Raw genomic sequence first — 10,680 nt, 5'->3', positions numbered from 1 at the left:
TCATAGCATGAGCACGGAAGAGTAAACACAGAGAGACAGCCCAGGGAGTGGCTAAGTTTCATCAAATCACATAAATCAGTGGAAAATGAATAGAAATTATGATTCTGTCTAAAGAAATATTAAGTAAACGTTTTAATATATCTATATATGTCCATGTATATGCATCTTTTGACTAGAAGTCAGTGAATCTGTGAATACAAATATACTACTGCAGACATGACTGAATATGAATACGTCATGAATTTCTATTCCAAAAATTACACAAAGATTTATTATTTTGCACTCCTGACATAAATTACTAAATTAATGTTATTGCAACAATGTTTCATTAAAACATTGGTCAAATATTGAAGCTAGAGTCTTTCTACTAGGGGTGTAACGGTTCACAAAATTCACGGTTCGGTTCGATACAATACACTGGTGTCACGGTTCTGTTCGGTACGGTTCGGTACGTTTTAGATACAGCAAAAAGAAAAAATTAGCAGATAAATTTCCTTGATTTTTATAAAAAAGTTTTATTTATTAAAACTAACAAAGTGTGTTTTTTTTTTTTACATTGAACAATGATGGAGCTTTTCTTTACCCATCTTCTATGGTGTTTTCTTAGCAGCATACTGTATAAAACAAAAACAGCTCCTTATAAAAAAAAAATTGAAAATGTTATATTAGTTATGAACAAATACAAAGATGTAACTTTTTATATGGAACTCTATAACTCTTTATATTGAGTGTGTTTTTACTCAATTGGTTCTCTATAGGGCTTATGTTTTTTGGAACAAAGCAGGAATTATGGTCTGTCTGAAATGAGCTCGTGAAGGAATATTGTAACGGGGCTCAATTACATTAAGCATGTTCTTAAAACCTACGTTTTCCACTACAGCACAGTTACTCATTGCGCGCCTCGTGAGCCGCATGCGGCTCGTCAAGCTATAACTGGCGGCTCGCATAGTAGCTTACAGTATCACACTGCCACTTGCCTTCAGAGCATGCGAGGCGGGAGCGAGCGGGGAGCGCGAGCGGGCGGATCTTGGACAGAGCGCAGAGCGGCAATTTCAAAAGGATGGTGGACGGAGCGTCGCATTTCCCGCTCCAATTTTGCTCTGCTCACACCACGAGTCTGAAGCATGCTCATTCAAGCCTGACCCTGAATCCATTAGTCTTGCACAGTCATCAACAGTAGACTATTTTCAAGCAAAACTCGGCTCAATAATGGAGTTCAAAAAGTAAAATGAGAATTCATACAGGTGTAGCCTATCAATATAAGTCGCTCCGGAGTAGCCTATAAGGCGAATCAGTCAAAAAATGCGCCACGAAGAAGAAATAACATATAGGCCTAGCCTCGCACTGGACTATAAGTCGCATTTATTTAGAAATGTATAAAAAAAACTAAAAATAAAAATAAAAAAATCTTATGGACGGGACAGTTCTCCGTTACGGATGTGAGCGCTCTGACAACGGCACTAAGACTGCTTTAAAACTTTCACTGAGACCTCAAACAGAAAGCACAAAGCCTGTCTTTAAATTTGATTTCGTTTTGTATTAATTGTATCTTAATTTTAATCAAGGTTTCATCAACCAATTGTCTGGAATTAATAAGAAGTAAATAGAAAATAGATAACCACGATACGAAGGAGCCGGAGTGAACCTGGAGTTTGTCTCATGAATGAACCGAAACTCAGCGTATAGCTTACTTGCCTCACAGACCCGACAAATAGGCTATATATAAGGATTGAAATGTCTACTTTTAAACAAAACAATTCAAAACGAAAGAAAACAGACTGCTCTCCCTCCCGTATGAAATGTGCATTTCTCTCAGGCGCGTTCACTACTGCGAAGATCACGAGTCAGCATCTTTCTAACCGACAGACATAAAAAAAAATTAAATGTCTTCTGCTATATTTTACATATTCATAATCATTAATTTTGCCTGTTCGTTGTGACAGCTTTTAGGTGCCCTTAAATGTTACATGAATGCATTGTTTTTTTCTTTTGGGGGCATTTTGTTTGACATGCATGCCAGCTTTCGCTCATCCCACTATTAAAGGAAATCTGTTCTTAAACGAAAATGTATTGGCCGTGTTATTTTTTTTTTGTGGGATGTCCAATTTATATGTAGAAATGCACATTTGGAAATGTGACTTAGTATGTTGTCGTAAAAGTGGCTCGCCTTTTGATTTTGCTCTGCCAATGTGGCTCTTGTGAAAAAAATAGTGAAAAAAATACACTCAAGTGTAAATACAGACTCAAGTCAATAACTGGACAAAAAAATATTAATACGAGTTGAAATTAGTTATTGGCTCACTAATCGCAAAAACCCAGTTCTTAGCAAGCAGTTTTTAGCCTATAGCCTGTAGTTCTATATATTTCTATATATGACAACAAATTGCTAATTATTTGCAATATAAAATGATTAAATTGGAATGAAATGAGTTATATATATACATACCAGAGTTTCCGCTAGAAAAAAATGGTGCCGGAGGTTTTGTTTTCCGGACATTTTGATGATATGCCGGTCAAGTATCGCCTCTTAATTAGTCAAGTTGAGGAAAACTATATATATATATACATACATATATATATATATATATATATATATATATATATATTTTTTTTTTTTTTTTTTTTTTAGAATTCCAGTCTCGCTCGAGAACTCCAATCTTATGCATGTTATTACCTTTGCGTGTGTTTTCTTGTGAAAGTTTGCGGACCAGACAGAACTGTCGGCGATGCTTCCTATTTTGAAGTCGTGCAATGTGAAACCCCCTGTCTCTGAGGAGTTTGAAAACTGCAGTGTGAACTCAACATAAGTTAAAATAACATAGGTTTTCCCCACTTGATATGGATTTACTTGTTAGAATGACAATATTTGTTGACTAGGAAACAATACTTTAGACTTAATACTTTGACTTATTTCACTCCAATGTTAATTAAAATGTTAATGCATCTAGGTTTAATTTTTTTTCCTAATATGAGTTATTTTATTGTTTATTGTCAAGGTAAATGTTAATTTTAAGGCAGCAGAATAACAAGGTTTAAGTTGACTCAACAAATTGTTTTCTGTACACTGCTCAGAAATATCTTTTTTTTCTATATAATGTGCTGATAAATGTTATGACTTTAAATATGATCAGACAATTGCATGTTATTAACATTGTATAAAAACTTTATTTAGTGTTTGTGTAAACTACATTCAGATTCTGAACTAACTCAGTCCGATTGAAACAAAAAAGTTAACATATCTTGCAAAATGTATTTCCAACCTGCTTCACACACCTGCCTATGACTTTCAAGTGATTCTGAGCTGGTTCAGGTGTGTTTGTTTAAGGCTGGAGCTAAACACGGGAGAGTACAATATTGTTTTGTTGTTGTTTTTTTCCAGAAGAACAAGAGAAGGCTGTTCTCCTTGCTCAAGAGATAAACACCAAGGATCAGAAACAGCGACAGTTAGTGGAGAAAATGGAAGCACAGAGACAGAGTAATGAAGAGAGGATGAGACAGATGAAGAAGAAGATGGATGAGGAGATGAAACGTCAGAGAGAGGAGGCTGAGCGTGGTATGGACAGTAAACTGAGGGAGCAGGCTGCTCTTTTGGAGAAGGGCTTTAAGGAGAAGGCTGACAGGATGACTAAAGAGATAGAAGACTTTAAGAGGAAAAATAAGGAAGCAGAAAAGGAAAGTGACAAGCTTTTTAAAAGGCTGATAGAAAACATGAACAAAAGACATGATGAAACTGTGAATTTGATGATGAAGCAACACAGCGAGCAGATGAATACAATCATGAGCATGCAGAGACCTTCATCAGACTCTTCCGCTCTACTCTTAGGTCTGCTACTTGGTGGTCTCACTGGTGGCTCAGACTCAAGCACATGCTCATACTCATGCTGTTCACGTCCCTGTTGTTAACCCTTGTGCACTCCTCATTTGGGAGTCACACTCATGGTCTTTACTCATGGACACCTGAAATGTAACTTTCTTTTTCTCAGTAAAATCAATCTAATATGTTTATATCTAATAAATCTCTGATGTTTATTAATATTTTTTCTTTTGTATTTTGAGATAATTTAATGGTACTAATTAATATTAATGCAACAATTATGATACATTTTCTCTATTGAAAATAGTACCAATTTTGTTCATTTTTTTATTTTAATTTTTTGATTAAAATAGACACTAGGCATTTAAAGTGAAGGCAGAATAGCACCTCCTGGTGAGAGCAAAAAGAAAAAAGTAAAACTTGTAATTTCATGGTGTAACCACTAGATGCCTGTATGGCACTCTATAGAGAGGCTTGTGAATTAGTTGTTTTTATGCATAATTGTTTACTTTTATCAGTTTGTGGATTTAAATATATATTAAGGCATTCTAAATAGGTTTATATGTTTTGTTGTTTTAAATGTTGCTTTGAATGGTAGGTTTTTGCATTATTATTACTACATTCAAACTTGAACACAGAAAGCATTTTGTTACACAAAACATAACAATTCTATAAAAATGTAACAATCCTTGTAACGAAATCCTTCGAGGTCTGTTCTGATTTGAATCTCTTTTTTCAGTCTTCTGACTCATTTTGGCTATATGATTAAATGTATGTTATGTATGGCACCAATTCATTTGATTATGTTTAATTATGTATGGTGTTTCTGTGAGTATATTATGTATGTGTTTTTCTGTGAGTGTAAGTAAGTGTGTGTGAATGTATGTAACTTTTTTACATTGTTTTCATTGTTTGACCAAAGACCGCACAAGGGTTAATGAAGCTGTAAGCCATTGTAGCATATGCTATTGTCACGGAGTGACTTTGTAAGGGCGTAACTAAAGGGACGGAGATTGGTTCTGCCCGGACCATAATCCTCAAACACCGATCACTTCCGGGAACTCCGGGGAAGGAAATCAGGGTTTAATTGAACTAGGGCTGTGACGGTTGCCGTGACAACCACATCACCGCGGTGGTCGGTTGCTACCGCGGTTGTGTACTGCCACCGGCGGTAGTGCATGTGACGTCACAAACTCTATAGCAAGCATAATACAAAGTTTTGTATAGGCCTATAAGTGTAATAACTGTAATAGTTGCAAATTCTAAATCTATGGTAATTAACAAATTACCTCAAACACAGAGTTTCCTTTAGATTGGAAAATACAGTTTATGCATTCAGCAAATTAATTTAGTGTTGGGCGATGGATCTTGTTGGGAAAGCAAATACCACATCGCCGATCTGGAGTCATCTGCATTCATGTCACCCATCAGTGTTTGCACAAGTTCTCGTGATCGCAAACGCTGGCTGGTCAGGTACGGTGAGGCTTTCTCCAAACTGGACAAATACAAACGAGACAGCGATACATGAAAGATGAACGATTCCTATTTCAAAGAGAGCGCGTGCAGATGAGGAGTTAATGAGCTCGCTTGGTGGCGGAAAAGTAAACCGGACGTAACACAACCGCGTTGCGACAGGTTTAGTGTCTATACAGGACATTTGAACTCTGTGTCAGTACCTCACAGACCGGACGGGGGATTTATCATGTCGTGTTGTGCTGCATCCAGTATAGCATCACTGATTATGATGAGTATTTTCTCGCGCTTCGTCGCTCGCGTCCGTTAGACAGGGTGTATTTAACTTTCTTATTTAGGCTACTTTCTTGTTTAACTGCATTATTTCTTTGATATTTATTTTAGTGTTTTGCAGGCGGCATTTACTGACAGAAGTGCTCAAATATACACGAACTGATGAGTTAAATATGATGTGTTAGATGAGTGAGACAGTGCTGGGCTGATTTCATAGACATGTGCATACATATAAATATATCCTGTATATAATATATATAAAAAATATTACATGCATGCAGAGTTTAAGTCAGCTTTAATCACCTTTTTTTTGGTAATTCCATGAATTAACTGACCACGACACTGCTTGCACATAGTTTATTTCGCAGTTTGATATGAAAGGATATGCACAAAGGAGGCGCACCGGCGACTTTGATCATAGGACCTTCCGCGATTGCTTAACTTGCACCTGATAATAAAGTGAGTGGAGCGCGTGTCTGAAACGTCTCCTGTTCAGTCATTCTGCGACTGAATAAATTCACTTCTTGTCATGAGAAAAAGTGACAGAAGCAGCAGATGTGAGTGGGTGGCCATCTCCGCCCCTATATGTTAAATATTTTGAAAACGTTAAACTGGAAAAAATTATCGCCTTCGTTAACTTTTGACACTCATACATATATATATATATATATATATATATATTTATAATATTATTATTATAATATTATTATTATTATTATTTTTTTTTTTTTTATCAACACCACGCCACCGGCGGTTGTTGGTCCATGACTACCGCGGTGGTAAAAATCAGCCACCGTCACAGCCCTAAATTGAACGCAGGTGGATAGATGAATGGGGCGATCGTGGATTGGGCAGTGGGAAGAGGAGGAGGAGTATAAAGAGGGCCTCAGAAACTGCAGAGGACAGTTGTTTATTTCCAGCCCATACGGCGAGTGAGTTGGAGTGTTTGGGCGAGGGCAGCGGAAAGAAGGCGGAGGAATATTGTTGGCTGGGCGAAGACAGAGACAAGGGTTTGGCAGAAACAGAAACCGGGCTGAGTATATTGGGATGTCTATCTAACTGTGAAATGCTCTATGGACATATGTAACGAATTCTGAGTGGTTGAGAACAGGAAGACTCACCGGAAATATCGCTGAAGGAGGCCCTTTTTGGACAGGTCACGTGGCAGCAGGAGAAATATCCAGGAGCTAGAAAGAAGAGGGAAAAGAGACCTCGTGTTAGTATGGTGTGAGTACTCCAAACCATCGTACAGCAGCATAATTATCTGGAGTGAACTATCTGTGAGCCTTTTTGTGAGTGTTTGGCATAGTAAGTGAGCGGCCCCACCGTGGAGGAGGATTGTGGGTGAGCCGGGACCAGGAGCGAGAGAAGACGTTGGGGTGTTGTGGTGGCGACGTTTAAATCTGAATATTCTTTGCATCAGTGTTCTCACGATTCCAGGACGAGTCTTTGGTCAGACGGGGGGGTTTGACCCTAAATTCACCAAGAGTGTGTGGAGTGCAGTGGGTGAGCCTTTGTCCTTTGCTGTGAGTGTATACACTAGAAAATTGCAGTGTTGTGCTGTATTTGTGTCGTCAAAAACCACCTTTCAGGCTCGACGAAATCCTGTGGAGGAAGTGAGTACTGAGGCGGGCGAAGACAAACATAATTATATGCCGTCGATGACATCCTGACCCTTCTACCCCACGTAACGGAGGTGGGAAACAAATTCAAGTAAGAACAGTGTGGATATAGTGGGAAGTATTAATGGTGAGGAGTTGGCTGCTGGAGAAGGAAATCAGCTGTGCGTGTATTATTACCTGCTGTGGAGTTCTTCAAAGGTTCGCCCCTGTCTAGATCTCTCACCCTGTTGGTTGGCAGAAAGGAGAGGGAAGCGTCTGACTCACCCAGTGTAGCACACCCTGGGTGAAACAACTTACCTGTGTGTGACCTCAGCGGAGGCCGTGTTCGGCCCAACGCAGCAGCAGCTTTCGACCCGCATCTCTATCAGCAGTTGGTAAACCTCAGAAAAGGAACGCCTGACGTCTATTTCCCCAAAAGGTGTGAGTAACATCCCTTTCTGCTTCCCTGTATATTCACCGTAAGCTATTGCCCAAAGCTAAAGCCAGCATATTGTGTTGTACATTCGCCTGAATGCCCAGAGTGAAGTCCCAGTTACCTTTGATGTACTTACCTTATGCCCAAAGCTAAAGCCAGCATATTGTGTTGTACACTCGCCTGTATGCCCCAGTGAAGTCCTAGTTACATTGATGTACTTACCTTATGCCCAAAGCTAAAGCCAGCATATTGTGTTGTACATTCGCCTGTATGCCCAGAGTGAAGTCCCAGATACCTTTGATGTACTTACCTTATGCCCAAAGCTAAAGCCAGCATATTGTGTTGTACATTCCCCTGTATGCCCAGAGTGAAGTCCCAGCTGCCTTTGATGTACTTACCCTATGCCCAAAGCTAAAGCCAGCATATTGTGTTGTACGTTTGCCTGTATGCCCAAGTGAAGCCTCAGTTGTCTTTCCTACAGACTTACCTGTGCCCCGAGCGAAGAGCCAGTGGCCCCTCTGTCCACCGTCCATGTCCAGTCCTGTCATACTTACTTGTATGTTCTTGTGCAGATCTAGCAGGTCCCTTTGAGGTGTCTACCTGCACGTCGACCCGTTACTCAGGATACAGAAACCACGAACACCTCCCGTACACTTATCAGCACGGTTTCAGTCGGGTCCCGACAGCCGTTGTGCAGCTCCACCAGCATCTGGACGACCGGGAGTCCAACCCGCTGGGCCGCCTCGGAGTTCGCCACGAGAAGCAGCAGGTACCCATCGTGCATTCAAACTCTAAATACTTACCACTTGTATCTGATACGTCCAGGAAAAGGAGAGGGCCCTGGGCAGCTGTCCTGCAAGCTAGAACAAAGGGGCACTTGTGAATAAGCTGATTGTCGTCACATGGGCAGAAGGAAAGAGGAGTGAAGGACTTACCGGAGATCTCCCGTGACGGAGTCTAAGAGACTCGAGACTGATACTCCCCCAATTGGAGAGTTGGATTTTAGCCTCCCTCCCCCTCCCGTCCCTATACCTTTTTAGTAATTTAATAAAGCTGTTTTAATACTTGCTTACCATCTCTCGTGTGTCTGGTCATTGGGGTGTTCTTGGGACCTCCTCGAGGTGGAAACTAGGAAGGGGCGTGACTCACGACATCTGTGGTCCGCTCCGACCTGTGACACTATCAAAGCTTTAACTGTGGTGTACTCCGTGTTTAAAGTGAAAAAATGTTTCTCCAAAAAGAGTACATTTTAAATCTGCAGAGTTATTGAAATATACTTTATGAACTTATGTAAAAAAACAAAAACTTAGGTAAAATTACCAGGTACAATATGAAATGAAAGTGGATCTAAATTACTACTTTTAGTTATTATGACAATGGTGCAATAGCAATCCTAGGTTAAAACCATTAAAGATATGAACAACAAACAGGTTTGATTCATTTAACTTGGATATCTTGATATTGATGAAACTCTGATTTTGTGGTCTTGTTGATAAAACAGTTGCCCATTTATTTTGTGATTGTAGTATAACATCGCAGGTTACGAATGTAACCATGGTTCCCTGAGTAGGGAACGAGACACTGCGTCCTCTAGAGGGCGCTATGGGGAACACCTCGTCATGACCTGTGTCTGAAGCATACATTGAAAAAACACCAACTTGTTGGCCGGCAACAGCCTCTGACGTCACTACCGGCGCGACCTCACGTCATAGAGTGAAGGATGAGGTGGCGAGGAAGATGAGGAGAGGGTGAAGGGATGGTGAAAGGGGCTGGCAAAGGTATGCAAACAGGCAGAGTTATGCAGGAGGTGGTTCTGGAGGAGACCAGATAGCCGGGAATAGGACGACAAAGTTTGAACATTCCCCGCTGTGCTGATAATGTACCAAGTACTTATGAGTAGCGACGTTGAATATTTGATCGTCAGCAGATTTAACAAGCTGTCATTCAAACAGTATATGTACAAATTAAAAATAAAGGAAGAACACAGCTAAGCGGGATATAGGCCATTGTCCCATCACCAAAGTCACTGCAAAATCAAAAAAGCCAACAATTAAATTTGGTGACAGGACAAATAAAAAGGTATTTTTAGAAACAGGTGTTGTTGTAGAGGTTAACATAAAGTGTTTTAATAACTATAAATATAGCATTTCAGAAACTGTTCATTCTTCCTGTATTTTCTCTGACAAACATAATTTTCTCTGCCTCTGAAAAACAACATTCTCTGCACGTCCCAACGTGTAAACCATAGCAAACTAAAATGCAAGTCACAATGCAAGTGAGTGCAGGCATACAAAAATGTAAAGACATTTTAGAAGGTGATGGTAAAGAGATAAAAGTCAATTACAAAATGTAAACAGATTGTAGCACGTTAAGGGTTTTTATTACAGATGTGAAATCATCTTGAGACAAAAAAATAAATGTAAATACAACTAATAGTCACTGGTATGCTGTAAAGAAACGCACAAAGATGAAGGTTTATGAAGTCTTTAATCCATCACACAGGGCAACGTTAAGGAGACTGGACAAAGGAAACATTAACTAATTAACACCTGATAAGACATGCCTACACAAAATCAAATGAATAACCATGACAACCAATAAACTAGGGCAGGAACGATTAAAAACACAAACAGAGTCCAAACTAACAGAAACTATGACAGTACGCACCTTCCAGGAAGGCACGACCTCACGTCATAGAGTGAAAGGATGAGGCGGCGAGGAGGATGAGGAGAGGGTGAAGGGATGGTGAAAGGGGCTGGCAAAGGTATGCAAACAGGCAGAGTTATGCAGGAGGTGGTTCTGAAGGAAGACAGATAACCGGGAATAGGACGACAAAGTTTGAACATACCCCACTGTGCTGATAATGTACCAAGTACTTATGAGTAGCGACGTTGAATATTTGATCGTCAGCAGATTTAACAAGCTGTCATTCAAACAGTATATGTACAAATTAAAAATAAAAGAAGAACACAGCTAAGCGGGATATAGGCTAACGTTACAGCAGGTAACTGTGCTCTTTTAACACAGACTTTAAAGAAGAGATGGGTGTTTGTTTTAAGGTGATAGGCCAGGTAAGTGAAATT

The 10,680-nt window shown here is 39.7% G+C and overlaps 1 protein-coding gene across 1 annotated transcript; it reads left to right on the top strand.

The window, feature by feature from the left end:
• The first annotated feature begins 3,388 nt into the window (after positions 1–3,388).
• Positions 3,389–3,978, top strand: LOC132099122 (guanylate-binding protein 6-like). The gene has a single exon (XM_059505576.1). The coding sequence runs from the start codon at positions 3,457–3,459 to the stop codon at positions 3,901–3,903; it is 447 nt and encodes a 148-aa protein (XP_059361559.1). The 5' UTR covers positions 3,389–3,456; the 3' UTR covers positions 3,904–3,978.
• The last annotated feature ends 6,702 nt before the right edge of the window (positions 3,979–10,680 follow it).

Source organism: Carassius carassius, chromosome 22 (genome assembly GCF_963082965.1).
Source record: "Carassius carassius chromosome 22, fCarCar2.1, whole genome shotgun sequence".
In the NCBI taxonomy this organism is placed as follows: domain Eukaryota; kingdom Metazoa; phylum Chordata; class Actinopteri; order Cypriniformes; family Cyprinidae; genus Carassius; species Carassius carassius.
The sequence above is the reverse complement of the archived record's forward strand: the minus strand, read 5'-3'. Positions and strand labels throughout refer to the sequence as shown.

Bases quoted from the DNA above. Each gene is read 5' to 3' on its own strand.
- LOC132099122 (XM_059505576.1), top strand. From the start codon at position 3,457: ATGGAAGCACAGAGACAGAGTAATGAAGAGAGGATGAGACAGATGAAG.